General features: G+C 51.9%; 1 protein-coding gene across 1 annotated transcript; it reads left to right on the top strand.

Moving 5' to 3' along the window:
* Window positions 1-1,290: 1,290 nt before the first annotated feature.
* On the top strand, window positions 1,291-24,927 carry LAMB3 (laminin subunit beta 3; the record flags this gene model as incomplete). The annotated part of the gene is made up of 22 exons (XM_080632948.1): window positions 1,291-1,339; window positions 1,817-1,971; window positions 10,277-10,391; window positions 10,575-10,648; window positions 11,049-11,231; window positions 11,804-11,867; window positions 12,136-12,311; window positions 12,675-12,795; window positions 13,460-13,648; window positions 13,731-13,886; window positions 14,447-14,643; window positions 15,458-15,569; window positions 16,155-16,527; window positions 16,856-17,016; window positions 18,219-18,427; window positions 19,773-19,973; window positions 20,643-20,787; window positions 22,010-22,217; window positions 23,174-23,315; window positions 23,788-23,964; window positions 24,397-24,550; window positions 24,791-24,927. 22 exons carry the CDS (start codon window positions 1,291-1,293, stop codon window positions 24,925-24,927), a joined length of 3,498 nt encoding a protein of 1,165 aa, XP_080489074.1.
* Between the last annotated feature and the right edge of the window lie 1,296 nt (window positions 24,928-26,223).

Raw genomic sequence — 26,223 nt, 5'->3', positions numbered from 1 at the left:
AATGCTCAAATTGAGATGCTGATGGCAGCACTGCTGTTGCCATCGTGATGCTGAGCACGACATGAAAACCTGTCTGAAAGGGTGGGTGCACGTTTGGGTGCATCACTCAGTGCCAAGCTGTGCAGCAGCTCTGGAGGGAGCTGTTCTCAAGCTGACTTGGTGATGTCCCAGTGGTGGGAGATCACACGAGCCCCGGGTGGCTTGGCTACAGATGGGCTTTCACTTGCTGGTTGCCTGCTGCCGTCATCCTCATGCACAGTGATTTATGTCTGCGGCCGTGCGCCCTGTCTGGGAGCTGTCAGGAGTTATACGGTAACTGGGTGTGTGTGTCTGAGGAGCCCTGAATCACTCCCTTTATCATCACTGCGCCCACAGGCACCTTCTCTCCCAGGTGAGGCAGCTGCTGATTAAAAGCCAGCAGAGGAGCCAGTGCTCAGAGGGCTGCTGTGGTTGCAAGAAGGGGAGAGAGCCCTCGCCGTTAGCCAAGGACACCGTGGGGACCGGCACTGGTGCTGCTGCTCACGCAGGGAGGAGGGCAGGTGAGGTTTCTGGCTCCAGGGGTGTGCTGGAGCTGTTCCTCCTCCGGGCTCTCCTGCAGGAGACACTTTGCAATGGTTTTTATGGGTTTCTTCTTTCTGTACAACGAGCCTTTGGGCCATGGCGTGCGCTGGCAGGTTTTGATCTGGAATCGATTCTCTGGAAGTGAATAGATTCTGGAAGCGCAGAGCAAAGAGTGGGATCAGAGAACAGAAAATGTGGTGTGCCTGGGAAGAAGGGGTTATATGGGAGGGGGATGTGTATGCTGGTGTGTGCATGCTCCTTAGGGCACCATTTCTAGCCATACATTGAGACCTGGCACCAGCGCCGGCTCCCTGCCCATGCGGATCGTGGTGCTGGGGTTGTGGCTTTTCGATGTCCCTGGGGAGCTGGGCAGTCAGCAATTACAGCTCTGTTGAGAGCTGGTACCTGTGGTTCACCTCAGCAATAACATAAAGATCCAAAGATAGTGTTTGGGGAAGAGGAAAATCTCTTCTAGACTTTAGGAGAATCTTGTGCATGGTTCCTGAGTCAGATGATAAGCTGGGATTCTTTGTGCATCAGAAGGTACAATCTGAGCATCTGATTTTCCTCTTTGTTGTTAATTTTTCACCCATGTTATTCTCTTGTGGATCAATTAATATTATTTCGCGGTAAACTGAGAAGGAACGTGAAGGACCTGGACTGAGATTGGCATTTTCTGCTCATTTTTGCTCATGTTGCACATTCTTCCCTAGGTGTGTCCTTTGTGGAATGGAATCTCGCTGCCAGCTTTGGCCATGGGCATTATTTGTCCTCCTGGGTAAGGCTTACCAGGTAGTGCTTCTAGAAGGATATGGGGAAAGCTGACTAAATAGAAACACTGCTAATGTAAGCTTTGTGTTAGTAGGAGTATTGTGGCAGCAGCTGGGAAACTGGTGTTTGCTAATAGTGCTGGTAAAAAGCTGCTTTCTGTCTATAGGGCTGGCTATATAGGGAAACAAGGGACACCAGCCAGGACTGTTCAATGTGATGGGCAGGGAACTGAGCATCCTGGCAACACTGGGGCATGGCAAAGAAGTGCTCAGAAGTAACTGTTAATATAAAGCACTTTAAAGAGTGCCTTTTTCATATTAAAAATAAAGGTAGTTCAGGGGCAAAATACCTTTGTCCTTTCTGCATTTTGTAGCTTTGTGCCAGGCATGACCTGGTGGTTGGTGTGTTGTAGAACCAGCGGACGTGCTGGTTGGTGTCTGTGCCGCCTTGACTCACCCTGTGTCCTGTTTTCCTGCTGCTGCAGCGGCCCCACTGGTGCTGGGAGCGCAGGGAGCCTGCTCCCATGGTGCCTGCTACCCCCCTGCCGGAGACCTCCTCCTGGGACGAGCCCACCTCCTGAGAGCATCCTCCACATGCGGCCTCTCCAAGCCTGAGACGTACTGCACACCCCATGGAGAGGTACGTTCACCTCCTCCCTCCACGCTCCTCAACCTCGCATGGGGATGCTAATGCCTTTACCCATCCTGTCCTTCCTACTCTTCTATAGAGGTGCATTTAACCCATTTCAGGTATTTATCCCCCTTCCAACTGTGTTGGGTCATTGCAGCACCTGCCCAGAGAAGCTGTGGCTGCCCCATCCCTGGCAGTGTTCAAGGCCAGGTTGAACACACAGGGGCTTGGAGCAAGCTGCTCTAGTGGAAGGTGTCCCTGCCCATGGCAGGAGATTGGGACTGGATGAGCTTTAAGGTTCCTTCCAACCCAAACCATTCTATGAACACAGTGGTAGGGAAAGGGCAGCAAAGCTCCAGTGTGAAGCATAGGAGTCAAAGTAGAGGCTCTTGCATCCAATATATTCCAAGCCTTCCTATCCCCAGACATTTTAGTTATAAACTAACCTCATATTTTGCTTGTTGAAAATGAGACCATTTCAGGTCTTTCACGAAGACTTGGAAAAGCTCCTGAACTGAGCAACTGTTTTCAGTTATTCTGGCTGTGCGGGGGCAGATCCTGCTCCGGAGGATAACGTTTCAGCCAGCTGCAGATTCCCAGGCTCCAAAGCTGCCACCAAATCACAGTAAGAGTTTAAGGATAAATCTGCCTGAGCAGAGAACTGAAAAGGTGCAGGAGTGATGTCCCCTATGGGAGCCCTTCCTAAAGCCTTTCTCTGTCGGTCTGGCAACGTTAACCCTGTAATTGCCATGGAAGGAGTTTGAAAGGGAGCAGGTTCAATGCAGGACAGGCAAAAAGGGTCTTTGGAGAGATGCTGGAGAGGTAAGGAGATGGCAGACCTCCGGGGAGGCTGTGTTTGCTACAGTGAAATCCAGCTCCAGTGAGTCAGCCACCTCCTGGTTTTAATTCCCCTTCAAGTTGAAGGCCAAGATGTGCCAGTAAGTGAATTTATTGTGAAGCTGGTGGTGTTCTGCTGGGCTGGAGAGATCTTCACTCCTCTGTGGGCTCAGGGATGGCTGGAGCTGGTGGTTGATGTGAAGCTGGGGCAGCTCCGTGGCCCTAAAGGGTGTGAGCATCACATCCTCCCACATGCTGGGCTGTCTGCAGCATCTGTCCTTTGTCAGGCCCTTTCCCAGGCTGACAGTTGCAGCCAGGCTTTTCCTGCAGTCAGGCTCCCATTTGCTTTCTTTGGAGCCACTTTGCTGCTCCAGGGAGCAGAGCTGTTTGCTTGCCTCCCCAGCAAATCCCTGCTGCTTCTCACGGGTGCTGCGGCCCACGGATAGGAAGAATAGCCAGCAATTATTTCTGCTTTGACTTCTTTTTCCTTCTCAATTTCTGTTTATACTTGAGGAGAACTGTACATAAATACAGCTCTGAAATCTTCACTTAGCATTGACTTTTGACAGTGACTTTTACTTGAAGAGGGGTTTATACTGTGGGAAGCAAATGTCTGCAAAAGCTTGATTAAGCTGGTTGTCCTAATGCCAGCTGGAGTGGACTAGTTATTCCCTTTGTCTGGTCTTGAGAGATCATTCAGAAGGGCCTTCAGTTGTGATAATCTGCATCATTTGTAATCTCTGCAGTGGAGACTGAGCATCTCTTTGATGGCTGTTCTATACTTTGAGCAGAAATGATCTGTTTGATGCAGAGTTGGTGAGTGGGGTCCTATGGTGGTACTGTGGAGGAAGCATCATTGCAGCAGTCGCTTCTAGTCTCTTTTCATATTCCTTATACCCTGCCTTACAAGTACCAGGGTTAAAAGAGATGTGGAACAATTAACACTGATAGTTTCAGCTGGATTCTCCAATCAAGCTTTGGCAATGGGGTCTTTGCTTCCTTACACATTCTTTCCTTTGCTAAAATGAGAGATGCATCATTACCGCTAGTAAAGTCCTCCAAGATCCTTGTTTCTGTTCTGCAGTTGTAAAGACTAATGGGAGTTTTGTGTAGAGCAGCTCCTTGCTTTGCAGGAGAAATCTTCATGCTCTGAGCATTTCCTGATTTTCCCCTCCCTCTTTCTACTTCCTAATTTAAGCAAAAAATTAATCCCCTGAACTCAATTCTCCCAGTCCCATCCCGTAAAAAGTAATCACATTTCATGTTTTAACTCTCATGTCTTCTTTTTCTTTTCCTGGTTACAAGGCTTGCTCTCATTTTGTTGCCAAATAGATACAAATTTAGAGTGGGTTTTGCCATCTCAGCAGAGGGCATGGGATGAGGGGTTGCTGTCCCCTGTGCCAGCTGGCACGTCCACACTGTCTGGCCCCACCACCAGCCCATGGGTCGTCTTTTGCAATTCTGGTGGGTCACTTGCTGTGGGCATCGATTTCAGCCTCTGCTCCATTGTCAGCTCTGGCTCCAAGTCCCTCTAACCTTTATACTTTGCACTGCTAATTGCTCCATTCCTTGGCTGTAGGCTCAGTTGAGTGAAATCCAGGAGGGACACAGCACTGCCATTTATAGCATGGGGGAATGCAGCAATGGAAAGAGAAGTGATGGGGGGTGGAAGCCAGGCAGGCCAATGGTCTGGGTTGGAAATCACTTAGTGCTTGGGAAATGGTGGCTTGAGTCAGCATAAAAGGTAAAAGCAAGAGGGGAAACTGAACATAAAATAGAAGAATAAAGTGAGCCTGGATTTGGAGCTGTAAAGGCACTGATGTGTGTGGAAAGAATCTCATTGACCGAGGTGTGATTCAAGGCCCTGTTAATTTGTCTCACTATTTAAATGCGAAGTCTGGTGCTTTGACAGGAATATGGAGCAGCTCACACTGCCCAGCTCCAGCCAGGGGAAGGCATGGTGTGGCTTCCATGTGGATTAGCAGGTCCCATTCCCCTCACTTGGCCTGGCCCTTCCAAACAACAGCATGAGGGCTGTGCAGCCTTTGCTTCACTGCTGCAGACAGCAGTACCCTGCTGTGGTGTGTTCGCCCCCAGCTAGATTGATGCTTCTCTGGAGAGAGATTGTTGCTTTCCTCCAGGATTGTGCAATGCTTTCAGCTTAAAGACATATCCAGAACTACAGACTTTTCCCATCGTTTGATTAATTTAGCAGAGTACCACAAACACCCTGCACATCGCTGAAACCTTTTGCTGAAGAAGGCGGTAGTGAAGCTGGGTGTGCTTCCGCTTCTGCTGCTCTGTTTCCTACATCCTATAATGTGCCAGTGCCTCAGCACCCTCATAGGGAAGAACTTCTATCTAAAACCTCATCTCGGTCTCCCTCGTGTCAGGTAAAAGCCATTCCCCCTTGTCCTGTCCCTACAGGTCCTTGTCCAGAGCCCTCTCCAGGTTTCTTGTCAGCGCCGTTAAGTATTGAAGGCTGATATCCCATTTTAATACTTCGGGTATTAAAACGTTGTTTGGATAAGGTCAAGAACCAGTATTTTTTTTTGCCTTCTCTCACCTGCTTTTCATGGGGGCTTGGTGAACAAAAGGTGGGAAGTTACCTTTATCACCCTTGTGCCATGATGGCATGGGGTCATCCAGGTAGAAGCTGAGGTGAGAGGTATCGAAGGACCCTGAAGGAGTCAGTGTGCAGGAGAGCAGAGCTCCTGGCTGGCAGAGCTTCCTCCTGCTGATGGCTGGTCACAGCTGCCTGGCAGGGGCTGGGCTGTAGATCTCTCCCTGCGGTGTTTCAGCACCGAGTCATCTTTGCTTCCAAAAATACAGGCCGATGACTGCAAAAGAGGCTATGGGCAAGAGCTATGCTTCTGTCTGCCTTATTGCTGCTGTCTGATGGGTACATCTGCTTGCCCACCTGCATGAGTCAGGGAGGGAGCTCAGGACTGATTCAACACATGCTGCCTGCAGGGTGCTCGGGCAGGCCCTTGGCATGTTGGAACAGGGGAGAGCACACTCGGAAGCCTCTGTGCCTCCCAGCCCCTTTGCATTGCGGTGTCACCAGTCAGGGGTTTCAACACAAATGCAGCCACAAAACAGCTGTAGTCAGTGGGACCACAGGAGGTCCAAGCCCCTGCTCAAAGCAGGGCTTCTAGTTTTGGGTATTGCTTCACCGTGTCAGGGGTTTGCAGTGAACAATTTATATCCCCAACCTGTTGAAGATAATACAGCAGCTACTTGGTGCTTACCTTATTCTGGCATTCAGACACACCCTGCTCTTTGCTGCAGGGATATGTCCCTACCTGCAACGAATGTGCGAAGGTAAAAACCCCTATTTCCCACTGGTTTTTCCTCCTCCTCCTTTCTCTGTATCCCTTTTTTTTTTGCCACACAACTGCAAATCAACACATATGCTGGGAGACATCACGTCATTCCCTTGCAGACAAGCTGCGGAGGCGACAGGACCCCGGCGATGCGTGCGGGGTGTGGGGATGAGCTGGTGCAATAGGGGGTTTGCAGACTGTCATCCTGGCAGATTCTAAATGAAGTTTTGCTGAGGGGAGATGGAAAGTGAGAACAGACTGGGTGAGGAAAACAAGCACCCACGTGCTTGCTTTTAAGCAAGAGAAATGAACTTCGTTTCCTTAAACCCCATCCCTAGGATGTTTGTTTCCAGCTTGTGTCTTCTCCCGCATCTCTGCTGTTGCCTCTGAAGTAGGGGGTCACAGGTAAAACCAAGCTGAGGGTCAGAGCCCCTCTATTTGTGTGTTGAGTGAAGCCTTGGGGCTCCTTTTCCAGTGTCATTTATGACCAGCCAAGCAAGGTTGTGACATTAGATATGAGCGCTGAGGGTGATATCTATGCTACAAAATCGAAGCACAGTCTGGTTTATCAAATACCAATTGCTCACTGAGATGTTTAACCAGGATAACATAACCATGGGTAACTTCTGCCTTTTCCTGCTCTGTCCGCTTGGCATGTCCTGCAGCTGTGTTATCAGGGAATGAAAATGGGCTGGAATAGAGAACGGCATAGCTTGGCTTTCCAGGTGCCTTTGTTCCCAAGGTAACTTATCCTTGCTGCCCACCCTATTTATTAATAACCCAGTCTCTCTGTGGATGAGTAAATTCCTGCTGCTTTTCAGATTGTCCCCAGATAAACTCGGAGCAGTAATTACTGTCCCTATAGAATATTAATTGTGCAAGACCAAGCAAGGCTCCTGTATGGGAGGCTGCGTGCCAGGAGCCCGACTGACACAGTGCCTCTCAACTACCATGCAGCTGGGTTAAACCGGGACCCCCGAGGTCCCTGCAGCTATGAAAGGTCTTCATTTCATGACTGGAGAGAAGCAGCTTCCCATTTTTGCTGATGAATAACTTCGGTTTATTTTGGGTTTGTGCTCCTGTGCCAGGAGGTTTTATTTCAAGGGCTCTCAACTCACATTAAAATGGCAGCTCGAGCTACTTAAAATACTTTGGTCAGAGTCCATCAGCTTAAAACAGTTTGAGGTTTTCTGTCCCGGCATGAGCAGGAGGCATGGGATGCTGCTCAGCCCTGGCTCACAAGGTCAGAGCAGGGGGAGAGCAGCAGAAACGGGCAGCAGAGGGGGCACAAGGGCACTTTGCACTGTGTCCCCGCACACAGAAGTGTTCAGGTACATGATGGAATGTATGGGCAGTTTTACAATAGCTGGTTCTTCTTCTGCATGGATATTTTGGTTTTCCCCTCCACAATTCCCAAGATGTGAATCTGTTTGTTAGAGGGAAATGCTCGCTTTCCCTGTAAAACAGCCATCTCCTGAATCGCCTTTCAAAAGGCTGGAATTAGTTTCCCCTAATCTCTGAACCTCCATAACCTGTATTTTCAGTGACTCTTACAAGTAGCTTGGAGGCACAGAGAGCAATTAGTGTTTCCCATGCAGACCTACAACTTCTTTTACCTCCATATAGGCTGTTTCAGCCCCACATCCCCTACCCACTTGTCACACACCACTTCTCCTTTGCTGATGTGCTGCAGAGCCAGGGCTGCCCCTGATCAGTGACCCAGCTTAGACTGTGACCTCTTCATCTCATTTGTCGCATAGTCCTGGTCTGTTCCTGGCAAGCCCAGCTCCAAGGGATCTACTGAGCCTTTTGCTGTGCTGGTAAAAAAGGAAGGGGAGATGTGGGGAAAGGTGTGCATGTTGTAAATCTCTGCTCAGCCTGGTGCAGGGCTGTCATTTTTGGTGATTGCCTCTGTCCCAAGGAACTTTGAGACACATAGTCACACAGTCACAGCCAGGAATAGCAAATCCTCCCTTGTGCAATGGCTTTCACAATTTGCTCCAAGGATGTGAAATGAATTTTGCTTCCAGGGCTAATCTAAACCTAAACTGGGGTGGGGAGCAGAAGATTCCAGGGCTACCTGAGGATGGTCCATCTCACAGGCTTCATTTTCACTTTCACATTTCATTTTAAGTGTAGTTGCAGCTTCAGTGCCAACGCGGGGTGGTTGCTACTAGAAGGTACTTGTGTCTCTGGCTGTGTGAATGGTCTAATAAGTATGCGTGAATCACTCCTAATGAATAATTCAGCTCAGATTAACCTTTCCCCCGAAAAAAGTCTTTGTGAAGTTTAATCATTGTTGGGAATTTTTCTTTCTGTGGCTTCCTGACAATGTGGTGCTAGTAGCCAGTATCCAAAATGACTTCTTCTGCCTGGACCTGATTACATTACTTCTGATTCTTACTGGCAGAGGCAGGAGGAGTTGGTAGAGCCAGGGAAATGGCATGATTATATATTTTGAATTCTCTGTTTGCTTGCTCTGCAATATTGTTATAAATATTGCAGTTAGCCAACTCCTGTTCTGCAGTATTTATAGACAGAGAACATAAAGACTCTGGAAAGTATTATGGAAACAGATCAGTATAAAGGGAGGATTTCTCCTCTATATCGGTCCAACTGCAAAAGGTTCCCAGGTCTGGGACTGAGTAGAATCAGGCCTGGGCTTTGTTAGGAACCAAAACCAGCCCATGGTCTGAGCTCACATCTCGTTGCTGCCCGATCGCCTTTCTGGTCAAGGCCAACCTACTCCTTGTGTGGTTTTGTGTGAGACTGAGCAAAAAGGTAGCTCTGGACAAAATTCTCCATGATTTTTTGTTTTTCTATTAAAAAAAAGGTAGTTTTGGTGAAGCCAAGTCCATTTTTGTAGAAATGAGACTTGCTTCGTTTAGGTGAGCCTGTATCAGGAGTAAGGCAATATGTGTAACCCGTAATTCATCTTTTACAGGGGAAACCAAAGATCTTTGTGCCACTGTGGATCTCTGGCCAAGCGGCCTCTCCCAAGGACATTTCCTCCTACCCCAGCATGTGTGTGTGGTTGTGTTTAGGGTTTGGGTTGGAATTGGCTCTTTTGTTCTAAGTATCAAATGGGGAGATTTTAGCACGGAGCGGGGTATAAAGTGCTTTTTGTCACCGGATGTCTCTGCTTGGCCACTGAAAGCTGATCTCGTCACTGGGGTCTCAAACGTGTCCTGTTCCTCTGGTGTCTCCTTATGCCACCACAGCAGTTGGGGGTGTCTCTTTGCCTTCCCAGTATCAGATGTGCCTTGTACCAGATGCACGTCTCTCCTCCAAACCCACTTTCCTCCCAGGACAACTTTCGGAGCCATCCTGCTCCTCTGGCAGACACTATTCCTGATCATTCCCAATTTCTCAGGCTTTGGGACGTGTTGATGTGAAGCTCATGTACCACTGCTCCTTGTCTCTTGCTCAATCTCCTTCCTGTTGCTTTCTAAACATCTCTGAGCCTGCCCATGTGCCGCACGCACCCGGCAGCCCCATGTTAGTGGCCGCACGGAGCGTTGCTTGGTTAGTAAAATGTGGGTATTTGTTTGCTCCTCAGGGACTCGGGCTTTTCTCCCATCCCCGTGCTGCATCTCTGTTTGCTCCTTGAATTACTTGCTCAAGTGAAGGGCTGAACTTTGAGCCACTCAACTTCCCACCCACTGACTTATCACCCACTGAGCTGTTTGCTCCCACTGTGCTCCCCGGGGAGAGCGCAGGAGGCTGAGCATCACCCTGAGAGTGGCCTTTTCAGTTCACCCAGACAGGCCCCTTGGCTGTGTGGAAAAGGCAAACTGGCCCTGGAAAGCTGCAAAGAGCTTTCTATCAAGTGGTGTCATCGTGGAAAATGGGGTTTGCTTAAAAAAACCCTCGTTTTAGTGGTTTGCCACAAATGGGTTTTAGTTGAAAGCATTTTGGTTTTAGTTGTTAGACCATCAAACCAGGATTTGTTTTCTAACAGGGCTTGCTTGGGACCACTTGAGTTCTGGGTATCATTAGTCTGACTGATTGCGGTTCTTCAGCTTTAGGGATGCTGTTTGTTCCTCAGGAGCCCAAGCTGCACTTGGGCCCCTCACCCCCGAGGACAGCAGCAGGGTCTCTCCCTTTGGCCACACCAGGATGGTCGCTTCCACTCTTCCTTTCTCTTCCAGTGGAGCATGAGGTGCTGCCGGTGCGACTCGCGGCTACCGCACGCCTACAATGGCCACCGTGTGGAGAATGTCCTGTCCTCGGCCGGGCACTCGCGCTGGTGGCAGTCCCAGAATGGTGAGTACCACAGGACAGCACAGCTCCAAGGCCCCAGTGATAAATGGCATGAGGGGAGGAGGTGCTGGATTCAGTAGATGGGAAGGAAAGAAGGAAGTAAGTGGTTTGGCTCAGGCAGTGAAGCGGTTTCTGTTCCTCAAGTCCACAGTCTGCACCTCTGAAGCTGCCTCTCTGTGCCCGCAGGCATCGAGCGTGTCTCGTTGCAGCTGGACCTGGAGCAGACATTCCAGCTCGGCAGCATCCTGCTTCACTTCAGGGTTTGTGGCTCTCTGCGAGATGTGGGGATCTCCATGCACAGCTCCCTTTGGGCTCCTGATAGGAAGCACAGCAGGGTCCCCATCCCTCCTTTTTCCTGTCCATTCCTCTGGGTGTTTGGGAGCAGCAGAGTGGGGTGGTGGGTCCCCATCTCTTGAATGTCTGCCAAAAGACTGCTTTGGGGCTGATGTGTACTTTGTGGGTGCAGCAGGGCTGGCCAAGGGGAGCGGGGGGAACCCAGAAGTTGTGGGGAACCTGCAGGGGAGGGGATTGCTCCAGCAGCCTGCAGAGACATGAGCCTGGAGAGAGGAGAAGGAAGAGCAGAGGCATCCCCAGGCCCCATGGTGGGAGCCGGCTGGGGTGTTGCCACATTACAGATGTGCTGCTTCCCTCTCTCCGCAGTCACCTCTGCCCACTGCGATGCTGATCGAGCGCTCCACTGACTTTGGCCGGACCTGGGACGTGTACCAGTACCTGGCCTCCGACTGTGCCACCGCCTTCCCCCATGTCCCCCGGGGCTCCCCTGAGAGGTGGCAGGACACTCGGTGCCAGGTGCTGCAGAGGCACCCTGTGCACGGGGGCAAGGTAGGATCCGTGGGGGCTTGGGCAGGGACTCCCACCCGCGCCTGTTCCCACCGCTGTGACACTGGGTTTGGGGTGGGTGGCCTTGTGCAGCGCTGCTGAAACACGTGGTGTTACACGTGTTACACCTAGTGAGGGATGGAGCCTGTGGACATCCAGCAGTGCTGAGGGGAGTCCTCCGGAGGATTCCTGATCCTCTGGGAGGGCTTTGGGACAAGTGAGGTGTTATCTTGGTTTTCCTGCAAAATCATAGAATTATAGAATAGTTTGGGTGGGAAGGGACCTTAAAGCTCCTCCAGCTCCAACCCCTGCCACGGGCAGCGACACCTTCCACTAGATCAGCTTGCTCCAAGCCCCTGTGTCCAACCTGGCCTTGAACACTGCCAGGGATGGGGCAGCCACAGCTTCTCTGGGCACCTTGTGCCAGTGTCCAGCAAAATTCTCTGCAACTCTTGAGGCTTTTCCCTGTGTAGGTGATGTTCTGCAGGTGCAGATCCAGAGCGCACACTTCCCAGAGCATGAGAAGAAAGCCCCTTGTGTTTCCTGCTTTTTAAATATACTTTTTCCCCCCTAAGGTGAAATTCAGTGTCCAAGACCTGGCATCTACCATCACTACCTCTAACAGCCAGACCATCGAGAGTAAGTGACCAGCCTTTTTCATGTCTGAGAAAGGGAGGGGAGGATGATGCACCTCATGGTTCTTCCTACACGTGATGGAGAGCACAGAGCCAGGGTAACCCCATGGAGGAGCAGGTCCTGTGCAAGCAAGGCCTTGAGTGGTGCCTCCAAGGTCTTTGCTGATGCCTCCATCTCTTGCTCTGCATCCTCTGTGTGAATTGCAGCCCACTTCTGCTGCTGGTGCCTGGGTGTCTGCTGCCCCCTCACACCTCTCCTTGGTCTCCAACAGAGCTGGGGCAGTTCACAAACCTGCGCATCAACCTCACCGGGCTTCCCCACATCCCACGCCAGGGCTACCACTCGCCCAGCACCTTCTATGCCTTGACTGAGGTGCAGGTGCTGGGGAGCTGCTTCTGCCATGGACACGCCGACCGCTGTGCCCCTCCAGGAGACCCACACACCACGGTGAGCACTGGGCTCAGAAGCTGTGGGGGTCATTCTCGGGGGGACATGCAGAAGGCTTCAGGAGGCTCCTTCATGCCCAGGAGGATTTGCCAGTGCAGGCTGTTAGCTGTTGTAGGATTTTCTTGTCCCTAATTTATGCTCGTCCACTTTGCCTTGAGCGTAGTTGTCCTTGGATAGGTGGTAGAGGTGGTGGGACCTGCCCAGCCTGTCCCTGGTGCTGCAGCAGCCCTGTTTGGGGACTGGAGCTTCATTGCTCCCATGCAGGGAATGGGGCCAGGCACATGCTGGAAGGGCATCGGGAGGATGAAACTCTAAACCCAGCCGCCACCAGGCAGGAGGGGTAATGTGTTGTCTTTGCAGCAGGTCCACGGGCACTGTGTGTGTCAGCACAACACTGATGGTCCCAGCTGTGATCGCTGCGCTGCGCTCTACAATGACCGGCCGTGGGCACCCGCTGAGGACAATGATCCCCATGAGTGCCAAAGTATGGCGAGAACCTTTCTCTCTCCTCTTCTCCCTTATAACAGCTTTTCAATCCTTAGAGCAGCTCCCAGTGCTTAAAGGGGCTGCAAGAAACCGGGAAAGGGGCTTTGGACAAGGGTCTGTAGGGACAGGCGAAGGGGAATGGCTTTAACCTGCCAGAGGGGAGACTGAGATGAGCTCTTAGGCAGAAGCTCTTCCCTGTGAGGGTGCTGAGGCGCTGGCCCAGGGTGCCCAGAGAAGCTGTGGCTGCCCCATCCCTGGCAGTGTTCAAGGCCAGGTTGGACACAGGGGCTTGGAGCAAGCTGCTCTAGTGGAAGGTGTCGCTGCCCGTGGCAGGGGTTGGAGCTGGAGGAGCTTTAAGGTCCCTTCCAACCCAAACCATTCTGTGATTCTTCCTCAGGCCTTTCCTAAACCCTCCCCAGCCATGAGTGACAGGAGTGAGCCCTGAGACCTTCTGCTGGGACACTTTGTGGGGTGAATGTTAACACCCGACTCATTTGTGCACTGGCTTTGCCCATGGCCACACTGTCAGATGGGTGCCAGTGTCACCCTGGGCTGTCAGCGGGAGTCCCCGAGTCACGCAGGGCCTTGGGCACCCTCTAGTGCCGGAGCTGCCGCTGCCGGGGGTTGCAGCACTGCAGGGACCGTTTTGGTTGGATTTTTAGGGTGCAACTGCAATGGGCACTCGACTTCGTGCCACTTCGACCCCGAGCTGTACCGCGCCAGCGGCGGGGCGAGCGGCGGCGTCTGTGACAGCTGCCAGCACAACACTGAGGGCAACAACTGTGAGCGCTGCACACCCCACTATTTCCGCAACCAGCGGCAGGATCTCGCCCATCCTGAAGCCTGTCTGCGTGAGTGCCTGGAGCCCCCCCTAGCACCTTCCCTGGGCCCCTCGTCCTCCCCTCAGCACTGCTATTTCCTGTGTGTTTCCAGCCTGCGAGTGCGACCCGGATGGCACCGTGCCGGGCTCCGTCTGCGACCCGCTCACAGGGCACTGTGTCTGCAAGGAGAACGTGCAGGGCGACCGCTGCCACCTCTGCAAGCCAGGGTTCTCTCAGCTGTCCAATGCCAACCCCATGGGGTGCCGCAGTGAGTACAACCCCTGAGACATCCCCAGCTCTGTGCTCAGCATCCACGGTTGTTCTGAAGGGGACCTGTTTTCCAGCTTTGATTTGGGGGTTCCAAGCTAAAGGCCTGATTTGCAGAAGCTTATAAATGCTTCCCCAGGTTGTGGCCTGTCTCAGGTATATACTTGTCAAAAAGCCCAAGGAAAGCGGAGTCTGGGACATGTGTAGGGCTGTATCTCCTTCCCAGGAAGCCACAGGGGATGCAGGAGGTGATGCCTTGCAGGCCAGCAGGGCTGTGCATGGGAGAGGGCAGCTGTGGATGGGTTCAGCATTGTGCATGTGGCTGGGCTGGAGGGATGCTGAGGCCCCTTGAGCTGCTGAGTCCTTCTGCATGGCTGGAGGAGGCAGTGTAGTGTTAGGGCAGGGGTGTGGGTCCCTTGCGCCGAGCTCAAGTGTGAAGGCGAGAGCCAAGAGAGCTCACCTTTGGGTGGCTGCAAGGTCATCCTGTGGACCTGGCTCTGTGGGAAGCTAGGCTGGTGCTCGGCACCCATTTTTAACATGACAAACCCCTCCCTGTTTCAGGATGCACCTGCAATGTGCTGGGAACACGGCAGGACATGCCCTGCGATGACGAGACGGGGAGGTGCTTCTGCCTGCCCAACGTGGTGGGGAGCGACTGTGACCAGTGTGCGGGCGAGCACTGGGACATGGGCAGTGGCCACGGCTGCCAGCCCTGTGACTGCCACCCGCACGGCTCCCGCAGCCCCCGCTGCAACCAGGTACCACCAGCCCGCCCCAGGCATCCTCAGGGCACATGCAGCATATCCCAGCAGTGTTTCATTTCATTTCCCTGCCTTCTTTCGTGCACACACCTGCAAACTTGCTCTTCTTTTTCCTTTGCTGGGGATCACTCAGAGCATCAAAGGCATCTCTTGGGTGGCTCCATTGTCCCATCCCATCTGTAGGAGCCTCCACAAAAAGGGCTGTGCATTCCCTAGCATGTTTTGTTCTTATTTTCCTTTTCCCATGTCCTAGAAAACACCGTGACAGACTACCCAGGAAAATAGAAGAAGGTGGTAATTATCGAGGCAGGATTAAGCCATTTGAAAAGGCCTGGTATTTAGTAAGGAAGTCCTAATAAGAGATCTTCATACAGGCGAGGCAAGCTAATTATCCTCATTTGTCAATGAAAAACGTGTGTGTCACTTCAGGCCTAAGAGACAACTGGGAAAATTAAAGTTAGATGTAACAAATAAAAAACTATGACAAATTCAAAGAGCCAAAGATAGGTCCCAAACGGCCTCAGCGCAGGGAGGAGACCTGAGATCACAAAGCAGCTGCTTGTGGGCGATCGCTTTGTCTTTGAAATAAAGCTGAAAACTCTGCTGTGGCATGCATGGGCTCTTTGGAGACTGTTTGCTTCCCCATGGTTGAGCCTGCAGCCTGACACAGCAGCATGGACATGTTCTGGGGGCAGGCTGAGCAGGGAAGATTGTCCATGTGCTGGTTTTAGTGCTCAAGAGCAGCTGAGGAAGGGCTTTCCTAGGAAAGAGCCCAGAGCTGGGTCTCCCTGATGGGTTTCTCTTTCCTCAGTTCACAGGACAGTGTCCGTGCAGGGAAGGCTTCACAGGACGGACATGCTCTGCTGTGCAGGAACAGGTGTGCCCTGACAGGCACTACGGAGACATCCGGATGGGGTGCACAGGTAGGGAGCATCCCTTTCATTGTGGCTTGGTGTTTCTTAGCACTGTGAAATCACGGGTTACCTGGGGAAGAGCACTTGGCCCGTGTCTTGACATCAATATTTCTTGTGCTGTTTTGTAAGAGAAATTTTCTCGCTGCAGCAGCTTCCCAGTTCATCCCCATCTCCAGGTATCCCCCAGTCCCCTTCCAGCAGCCCTGGGTGAGCCCCATGCAGTCTGGCCCTGCTGAGTCAGGGGCTGGGCAAGCAGCTGGGCCTGGGGGCTCTTCCCGTTCCTCTGCCCAGAGAAGCTGTGGCTGCCCCATCCCTGCAGTGTTCAAGGCCAGGTTGGACACAGGGGCTTGGAGCAAGCTGCTCTAGTGAAAGGTGTCCCTGCCAGTGACAGGGGGTTGGAACTGGGTGAGCTTTAAGGTCCCTTCCAACCTAAACCATTCCATGACTCTGTGATTTCCTGGATTGTGCAGGGGTTGGATTTCAGGTTGTGTTGGCATCCCATTAACAGGGTCTGATTATATACAGATACAAATCTATATTTTCCCCATTTCTGTGGGCTTCACCTCTATATCTCTCTCCCTTTCCATCACCCAGAGTGCAACTGCGACTTCCAAGGCACAGAGGACATGGGCTGCGACAAGACCACAGGCCAATGCCTGTGCCGCCCGGGTGTCACGGGCTCCCGCTGCGACCAGTGCCAGCGCGGCCACTGCAGCACCTACCCTGGGTGCGAGCTGTGCCACCCTTGCTTCCACACCTACGATGGGGACATCCAGCGCCTGCGCCTGCGCCAGGCCGGCTTCAGCAACAGCACCTCACGGCTGCCACCTGGGAGTGGGGGGTCCCACCTGGGCCCCCGCCTCTCAGAGGCAGAGGACAACGTGCAGCAGGCTCAGGGCATCCTCAGCCGCTCTGCTGCGACAGAGCAGGGCCTGGCCCAGGTGGGCAACGCGCTCACTGCCATCAGGTGAGGGACGGGTGCTGCTATGGGGCACATCCCTTAGATGGGGGATGTTGCAAAGGCAGGAGGATACAATCATAGAATGGTTTGGGTTGGAAGGGAACTTAAAGCTCATCCAGTTCCAAATGGATGCCTGGGTGTGGGAGAGCTGCAGCCCAGCCCTAGTCCTTGCTGCCTCCACAAACCTGTGCGGGGCATGGTGTGTTTCTGGTCTCAGCTCTCCAGGTTCAGAAGTGCCTCCTCACTGGCTGCTGTCAGTGTCAGAGCCCTGCGCTCTGTCTACAGGTGCTTTGCTTTCTCCTTGAATTCATATTTTCTGCCTTTTCTCTCCCAGAGAGCAGGTCCAAGGCATAAATCCTGACCTTCATTTTCTGGATGACACTGTCTCTCTATCGAGGGACCTTGAAGCACTGAACAGCAGCTTGCTTATCGCCAACACCCAGTATCAGAGCAAGAAGACCCAGTTTGAAACCAGCCGCAGCAGGGATTTGTCAGGTACAGTGCTACTGCTGTAATCTCTCTTAATTTGCAGCTGTTAATTTACCTCAATGTGCCTGTGCCTGGTTATTTCCCACTGGTTGGGTGGATGAGATGGAGCTTTTAACCTGCTCTCAGTTTAGGAACAGCAAATAGATTTTCCCTCCTCAGCAAGAGGGATGCTTTATACCAGCCTCTGGTCCATGGCAGGATTCACACTCTTGGGTTATTTGCTCCTGTGTTTTGGGGCTGGGCAGCTCGCTCCACGGGCACCACATTCCTGTCCCCAGCACAAGCCCCACTGCAGGGGAGCAGTGGGAAGGGGACAGACCTGCTATGAACACGTCACCAAAGCTGGAAGGAAGCTGAGGTAATGAAGGTTGTGCACAGATGGAAGGGATGGAGAGGTGGGGAAGAGAGCCAGGCGGCTGTCAGGCACTGAGAAGAGCTAATTAAGCCCTGTGATGATGCTGGTGGTAGGCTGCCATTATATCCCTAATTCTCTCCAAGTGTCTCGGTGCTGCCTCCCCCTCTCTTCTGTAGCACAGGGCTCAGCTGGCTGGGGACGTAAAAGCTGCAGCAAGTGGCTGCTGCCTGGGCAGGTTGGCTCTGCACCTCACCATCTGAGCAGGGCTTAGAGGTGCGTGTCCTGACCGCTCTCCTTCCACGCTGTGCTGCAAGGGAATGGTGGGACCTGCTTGGGAACAAGGGAGAGGGCTCCAAAGGCCCTGTCCTGCTCTGCCAAAGCCATTCTGGGCTGCACAGAGCAAAGTCCAGGATCAGCATGTGCGTGTCACAGAATCATAGGCTAATTTGGGTTGGAAGGGACCTTAAAGCTCCTCTAGTTCTAGCATTCTGCCACAGGCAGGTACATCTTCCAGTAGAGCAGGTTGCTCCAAGCCCTGTCCAACCTGGCTTTGAACACATCCAGAAGTGTTCAAATTGTCTTGCTTTAGTTTTCTTTCAATCTTTTAACCCCAACCCCCGCGTTCAGGCCTTCAGGAGAGCTCTGTAGCTCACTGGAGGAATGGCTGAAAGGCATTTGGTAATAAGAGGAGATTTTTTTGTTATGCCATAGTGACTAATCCCTGTGGCTGTGCCCTGCTCCTCTCTGTGCACACATCCATCGCAGGGTATAGTCGATGCCTTCATTTGTGTAGCTATGCTGCATTTATGAGTCACGGAGGTATTTGTGTCACTTATGGGTTTTATTCCTGCAGGAGCCTTCAAGACGATCAGATCTGCTTACCAGACATCCACCAATGCCAGCAGCCTCGTCGCTGGTGTCTCTGGGCTGCTGGCTGAGTCCCGGGAGAGCCGCCGGAGCGCTGCGGGGCTGGAGGGGGGCCTGGCAGAGACCACCGCCAAGCTGCTGAGCCTGAAGGGCGAGATAGCCTCATCTCCCAACCTGACCCCTGTCATAAACAAGGTGAACACACAGAGTGGTTTGCTGACTTCCCTGCTGCATGTATCTTGTTTTCAAGGGGGCTCTGTAGTGCTCAGGAGGCAGAATGCTCATCCTGCAGTCATGCATCTTGCCCCAGACAGTCCAGCAAGGCAGGACAAAGTCTCTGTCCAGAGACTCATAAATGACATCCGAGCAACTTGCTGTTTTGGGACATCAATGGAGAATTTAGGGAAGATTTAAAGGGGATTGAGATGAGCTCTTAGGCAGAAGCTCTTCCCTGTGAGGGTGCTGAGGCGCTGGCCCAGGGTGCCCAGAGAAGCTGTGGCTGCCCCATCCCTGGCAGTGTTCAAGGCCAGGTTGGACACAGGGGCTTGGAGCAAGCTGCTCTAGTGGAAGGTGTCCCTGCCTGTGGCAGGGGTTGGAGCTGGAGGAGCTTTAAGGTCCCTTCCAACCCAAACCAGTCTGGGAATCTATAAGTTGTCTGAGCATCCCTTGGTTGGGGATCACTGATACCAAAGCGTTGCCCACCACCCCATCCCAGGCACGCACTGCTTCCTCCAAGGACTCTCTCACGTGTCAGTTCTTGCATCTCAAAGTCCCGCTTAATTTCTGGATGAGATTTCTTTTATTTCTTCTTCGCTGCTTTGTTATTGCCATGGAGATCCATTTTGGTGTCTCCTAATGCACGGTTGCTGTGGAGACCACCAACCTCCCCTCTCTGCTTTTCAGGGCACCAACACGTTCCCAAGCGACCAGCCTGTACTAGTGCTTGCACTGGCTTGGGGTTTGCATGTGCCCCTTCTGCAGTGCACCCTTTGGTGGGTGGTAGCTTTAGAAGATGCTGTGCAATTAAAACCACTGATGTCCAGGCAGGAGGACAAGGTTGTCTCATCCCATTGTCTCTCCCAAAGCAAACTGCACAGGTTGGATGGGGCTTTCCTACCATGAGGGGAAGAGTTGCTCTCCTGCAGTAAATGTTTGTTCCATGTTGATGTGCTCTTACTCTTCATGAGCCACTGGGGTTCAGCTCCTGCTTTATGCTCCAGCTTGGGGTGATGAGGAGATGCTGATCTTGGTGGGCATTCGGCACTGCTGTACATGTGCATAGCTGTGGCTGCCCTTCTCTGACACAGTCATAGGTTCCGTTCATTTGGGCTGTGCCTGTTTGGGATAGCCATGACCCCACTGGGAAGGGCTGGCTCCATCCTTGTTCCCATGCAGAGCTCCTGCAGCCCAAGCACAGCAAGCTCCCCAGCTCCCATGGGGAGGGGATGCTGTGACGTGCTGGTTTGCCTCCCTGTGGGTCCCAAGGTCTCCCCAGCGAGGTGAATGTCCTCACTTGCCCCATCGCTCTCTTCCTCTGCAGATCTGTGGTGGCTTCCGAGTGGAGACCTGCACTCCCGCCCGGTGTGAGGGGCTGCTGTGCCCGCGGGACAACAGCAGTGCCTGCGGGGCCGGCCCCTGCCATGGCATCTTCCCACTGTCCAGGGGGGCCCTGGCCACCGCTGGGGAAGCTGCCAGGGAATTCCGCAGCGTGAGCGCCCGGCTCCGGGAAACGGCACAGTTGGTGAGTGTGAGCCCATGGCCAAGCCCCGCGATCCATCCCTTGGTGCCAAAGCAGAGGCTGGGGGAGCAGTGGAGGATGAGCTGTGATCCATTCCCCATCTCAGTCTCTGTTTGAGACTTGGGTGTTTGGGCAGCTTCAGAAATTCAGGAATTTCTGAGTGGGAGCCTCCCTGCTGTGTGCGTGGATCCTGCCTCCTTCTCCCAGCACAGGAGCCATGGAGTTAAAGGCATGTGAGCGGCTCTGGATATGTCACCAGGAAGCCTGTTCTCCTGCTTCGGGATTCATATGGCAGAAGGGCTGGAGATATGGAAACCTCTCTGTTTCCTCAGGTGTATCAGCACTAACATTTGATGCAGGATGCTAAAGTACGTGTGTTAGTGCTGTCGCAGAGTCTTTTTATGGCCTCTTGGGTGCTTGCAAAGATAAAGTGAGTTTTCAGAGTAATTCAAAATCCATTTCAAATGTGTTTTACCGTCCCTCTTTGAGAGCTTCCTTTGCAAATCCAACCCTCAGTCTTCACCATTTACAATCCTTTAAAGCAGTGGCATATTAAGAACGAGCAATAGCATCATTCCAAAGTGCCTTGTCCTGCTCACTCAGAGTTGAAGTAGGGCTACTGGGATTCCAGATCAAGAAGAAATGGCTCCATCAGGATATTGTTGTTTGCAGATTAAAACGACAGAGACATCTGCAAAGCAGATTCAAAGCAACACTCGGAGGCTCGTGGACCAGATGAGTGTAACACGGACTCAGATCGAAGGAGACGTGCGGCGCATCCAGCAGTTCATCCAGCAAGTTCGAAACTTCTTGTCAGGTAGCACTGTGCAAGCTGTGAAGGATGTGCATGCAGGTCTGTGCAGGGAAAACTCTACTTACAGCTCACCCCAGTTAAGCTGTCTGATATCCACTTCATCTGCACTTGGGTATATACATAGCGAAGGCAATGCGCATCCTCTGAGGGCAAGGGAGGGCAGGAAAACAGAGGAGGAATTTCAGCAGTACCCAAGTCTGTTTGTCACTGGTTGCAGTGTGCCCAGCTGACTTGCACAGGTTTAACCGAGCTGTCCAGGTTGACCCAAATGAATCCCGGCTGTTCCAGCTGTGTCAAATTCCCTGGGATGTCACCAGGACAAACATCCTTGCAGACACTTGGAGGCCATCTGTGAGGGATGTCAGCAGGAGGTAGCACACGGCCTTGACTTGCTGCATGTGGAGCTTCAGGGAGGGTCTCCAACGTTCCCCAAGGAACTGCTCTTGAATGCAACTCAATCAACAGAAGTGGAAAGCTGTGCAGGAAGCAGTCTTTTGTCTTAGCATGGACACCAGCTTGCTCGATGTCCTGCTCTTGGCTGCAGCACCTTGTGCCATCCCTGGGGGCTTGAAGACAAACCCATCCCCATGGCTGGTTGTCTCTGTGGATCTGCAGTTGGCATTGACCCCATGCAGACCATTGACCCAGTGTTTTCTGGCCACACTCACTGACCAGAGATAAACAGAAGCTTTTCTCTGGAGCAGACTATTAATCAGTCTTGTAATCCAAGGGGATGACTTATTGTTCACAGACAGATTGTAATAACATAATGAGCCTCATGAGCATTACCCAAATAAGAAAATCAGGTCATTTGGTGCTGCCTGGTGTTAATGATGAGAGAAGATGTTTCTGAGCTAATCGCTGGGCTAATGTCCCTTGGGCTCTGCCTGCTTCTGATTCCTCAGATTTATTAACTGCTGTTTGTGAGATCAAAAAAGGTTTGTCTTGAAACACAACCTCATCTGCTCAGTGAGGTCCGTGCTGGGCTTAGCCGTAGTGTTCTTATTGCCAAATTAAAGGTATCATTTCAGTCCTTTCCTGAAAGTTTTGCTGATGTGAATGGGAGGTGCACTGGAGAGATCAAGGAAATTAATTCAGGAGGATCCTGGGAACTGTCTGAAATGAAGAGACTGTGTGCATGAGAGCACGCGTGACTGATCCTCCCTTGCATCTGCACTCCCACCTTTCCCCTCTCCCATTCCTGACGCTGTCCGTTGCTCTGCAGACAGGGACACGGACCCTGCCACTGTCCAGGAAATCAGTGAGTCTGTGCTCTCCCTGCGTCTCCCCACGGATGCTGCCGCAGTCCTGAGGAAAATGACTGAGATCCAAAAGCTGGCGACTGAGCTGCAGTGCCCAGAGAGCATCCTCGCCGAGACAGCTGGGGACATCGCAAGGGCCAAGCAGCTTCAGCAGGAGGCAGAACAAGCCAGGTCGGTTGGGGTTCAACGGCTTTTTGGCAGCCGAGGTCACTCAGCTGGAGTGAACGTGGTGGTTCTGAGTTGGGTTGAAACTCAGCTCAGCTGGAGCTGAGGCCAGGATCTTCCATGTCCATACAGTACCTAAGAGAATGAATCTGCAATCTCTACAAACACCCAATGCAAACAAAAACTCTGCCTGCCAAGAATAGATCCTATTATAGATATAGAACAAGAAGATCTTTACCAAAAACAGTGGAGGCTTTTCTCTATCTCTTGAGTCCCTGTGACGGGAGATGACAGGGTTGCCCTGGTATTACTTGATATTGGTGACCTACATCCTAATTGCTCAAGAGAGCATGAGGAGATTAAATGGGCTATTTGTTTTCTGGGTGAAAGTTGGGAGGATTATCCTGTGCTCCCTTAAAAAGTAATTACAGCGTGTCCTTGTAAATTTGGAGCATCTACTTTGTCACATGTTGACTTGCAGCAATATCCCAGCGAGAAGGTTAGTGAGATAAGTATGTAAGCTCCTTGATAGTGTCAGACACCTGCTTAACCTGCAGGAAGTGATGAGACAAGCTCCATCACCTGGCCTGAATAGTCCCACTGCAAGCAGGAAAGTATTCACTGGAACTGGTTCAGTGGTTATTGCTTTCCCTTGGATACTTTTTCCTGCACCACTTACAAAATAAAGCTTTCTAACTCATTTGAAGGAAGGTGTTTTGCTCCCCTTCTCAGTTTGTCTCCTCTTCTTTTGAGGGCATGAAATGGAACTAGCACTTCTCTCCAGACAGAGTGCAGTGTCCCCAGATGTGTGGGTTTGTGGCTCTTGGGGTAGGGAGGATGCAGTCTTCTCGGTAACAATCCTGTCTTGCTTCTCAAGCTCTCTCATTTTGCCTCTGCAACCTTGACTTCCAGTCCATGCAATTGTCTGCACTCACTCCTGGCTGTTTCCCACATTTCCCCAGGAACCGGGCGAATGCCGTGGAGGGCAACGTGGAAGAGGTGGTTGGGAATCTGCAGCGAGCAAACACGGTGCTTCTGGAGGCCCAGGGTGCTATCAGGGGCTCTGGCTCTTCCCTTCAGTTCATCCAGGAGCGTGTTAATGAGGTAAGTGATGCACGGTGCTTCCCAGTAAGGATATTGTGCCCTGCTCACTGCTCCATTGAAACTTCCCTGCTTGGTAGAGTCCTGCAGCAGCGCAGCTGGGAAGTGGGATCTGGTGAAGGTTTTGCTGTAAAAGTCTCTTCTTTCTGATGTGTCTCACTTGTGTGCTGCTCCAGGTTCCAGTCATGGTCCCTGCTGAGATGAGCCCTGTGCTCAGCTGCACAGGGAGCAGTCCCCACTCTGCCAAAACCCCACTTAGAACAGTAGAAACCCAGACTGGTTTGGGTTGGAAGGGACTTTAAAGCTCACCCAGTTCCAACCCCTTGCCATGGGCAGGATCACCCTCCACTAGAACATGTTGCTTAACTTCTGTGATGCATCCGTTGGGAAGCGTAGCTGCACAGAGGGGGAAAAGACATCAGGAGTGGGTTTTTGGATGCGATTTCCTTCCTGATGTGGAGCTCTCTGCTTTTAGATCAAGGCTGTTCTGGGTCCAGCCGAGAAGCACGTGAAGGCGGTGGCGGGGCAGCTGGATGGGCTGATGCAGAGGCTGTCACAGCTGCAGAGCGGCGCGGACCAGAACCGCCTGAGGGCCACGGATGCGCGGCACACGGCCACGGAGGCGGGCGAGCAGGCCAGGACCGCGCAGCAGGTACCGTGCTCAAGCAGGGTGGGCACAGATGCGCTCCTATCCCCCCGCTGTCATCAGACAGCAAAGCCAGCTGTGTCCTGGCAGGTTGTTAGATAAGGCGAAGGCTTCCCTGTTCAAGCCGTGGCTTGCATGTTGTTGTGTCACTTCGAATGAATCTGATGCAGTATCCCACTGCTGCACGTGTCCAGGACCTTTCTCAATCCTAATGGCCTTTGCTGGAAACTTATTCCTGCTGTATCTCCTGCCTGAGGCAGAGTAGCCTAGTCAGCATCTTTGCGAGGGCGTCACAAACTTATGCATTTGCATATGGTAATGACAAAGCTGTAGCACAGCATCCATTTAATATTTAAAATGGATTCAGCATTAGAAAATCCCCTTCCCCCAAGGCTATTTGCTTGATCCTACCTGTGCTGCTTATTTCCTTTTCCACAGGCTTTTGAACAAGTGAAACAAATGTACACTGAGCTGAAGGGAAGGATGGAGCAGAGCCCAGCTCTGGGAGAGCAGGGCAGCAGGGTGCAAAGCATAGACCTGGAGGCGCAGGCTCTGTTTGAGGAAACGATGGCCATGATGCTCAGGATGGAAAGTAAGACTCTTTATGAGCTCTGTATACCAATCTCATGCACTGGGGAAGGGCTTTTGACTGATGAATGTTTGGAGCAGTCATGTTGGTCTGGGGAGCAAGGGGAAGGCAGGATGTTCGTTTTTCTCACCCCACCAGAGCTATGCAGGAGGGAGGAGGAGGCTCAACCCAGCCTGACGTGAAGGGCAATGGCCGTGGTGCCTTCCTCCTGTCCATCACCACCTTCCTGCCCTCTCTCTGCAGCTTTAGAGATGGAAATTCAGGAAAGCAACAAGGCTTTGATGTCCAAGTCGGCCAGGCTGTCGGGCCTGGAGGAGCGGGTCGGAAGGATCCGGGATGCCATCAACAAGCGAGTTGCCTACTATGAGAGCTGCTCCTGAGTGAGCTGCCTCCCTCCTCTGCAGACACTGACTGGTGTATTTATTCCCATTTTCCAGCTGGAGTTCTCATGTTCTCCCAGCATCTCTATTTTTAGCAAACTGAGTTTCTGGACCCTTGGAAAATAGCTGCACTGAGCCAAAGGAGCAACCCCATGAAGAGGGTTAACCTTGGCTGGACTGGCTGGAGCTGCCTGGTGGTTGGAGGAGAAGGGGGAAAGGCATTGATCTTCTGTGGCAAATAAAACATCCCCAAAGTTGTTATTTCCAGGGGGGTTTATAAACCAAGAAGTTCTTGTTGCTGTTTCTTGTTTTAGCCAATTCAAACTCTTTCAGCTGAACTCAATTGCTCCAATTAAAACCCTCATGTGGGGTCTTTGGAAACTTCTCCTCTATGCTGCAGTTAATCCCTAAATCTTGCGGTTGCTTCAGTACTTCCTTCCTAGGTCTTCCTTCAAATAATTCCATCACAGAAATGGGGCATTTTATCTCCAGCATAATTACAACATACCTGTATGTATACAGGTAAGAGAAAAGCAATCTCCTTCTCAAATGTGAAGGCAAATGTCTTGTTTGACTTTCTGCCACAATCTGCTTAGTTGCCACATAATGCTGTGCCAGAAAAGTACCAGAGGGAGCAGGTCTGCAGATGCACAGGGAATGCTTTAGAAGGGACTTAATCGACCGTTGCCACATCAAATTCCTATGAATAACCAAGAGGCACTTTACAAAACAAAACTCAGCTTTATTAAGCAAGTATTTATTGTGCAATTACAGACTTGGAAGCAGGGAACTTAAACCTTTCTGTGATTATTATCAGACATATGGAGATTGCTAGCAGGTTGTAGCTCTCCTTTTGTAGCTGAAGTGGGAACTGTGCAGCCCGGGCAGCTGGTGGATGCCGAGCTTCTGAGTGCCAAAGCCTGGGGCTATCCAAAATCCAAGACGTGGATAGGGTGAAGATTGTAAAAATGACCTGCCACTGAGTGAAACTCTGCATGGCTTCAGTTTATAGGATTTACATTGTGCGGGGCACTTATTATGCATTGGACAACTAAACAGTATACCGAAACCAAAAGCTTATAGCACTGAGCAATGTTGTATGGATAATGTACACTGAATATGCTAGCAGTAGCCTCAGACTTTCCCTTGCCTTCTCCCAGCTTTAATGATCCATAAACACCCCGAGGTCACTGCACTGATGGATTCCTGGGACTAATGTGCTGCTTGTCACCAGTCGGTCGCTGCTCTGAGATGCTGCTTCCTGGTGGGACACAGCCTCCTTTCTTGCTTGCACTG

This window comes from Psittacula echo (genome assembly GCF_963264785.1).
Source record: "Psittacula echo genome assembly, chromosome: 22".
Taxonomy (NCBI): domain Eukaryota; kingdom Metazoa; phylum Chordata; class Aves; order Psittaciformes; family Psittacidae; genus Psittacula; species Psittacula echo.
The sequence above is the reverse complement of the archived record's forward strand: the minus strand, read 5'-3'. Positions and strand labels throughout refer to the sequence as shown.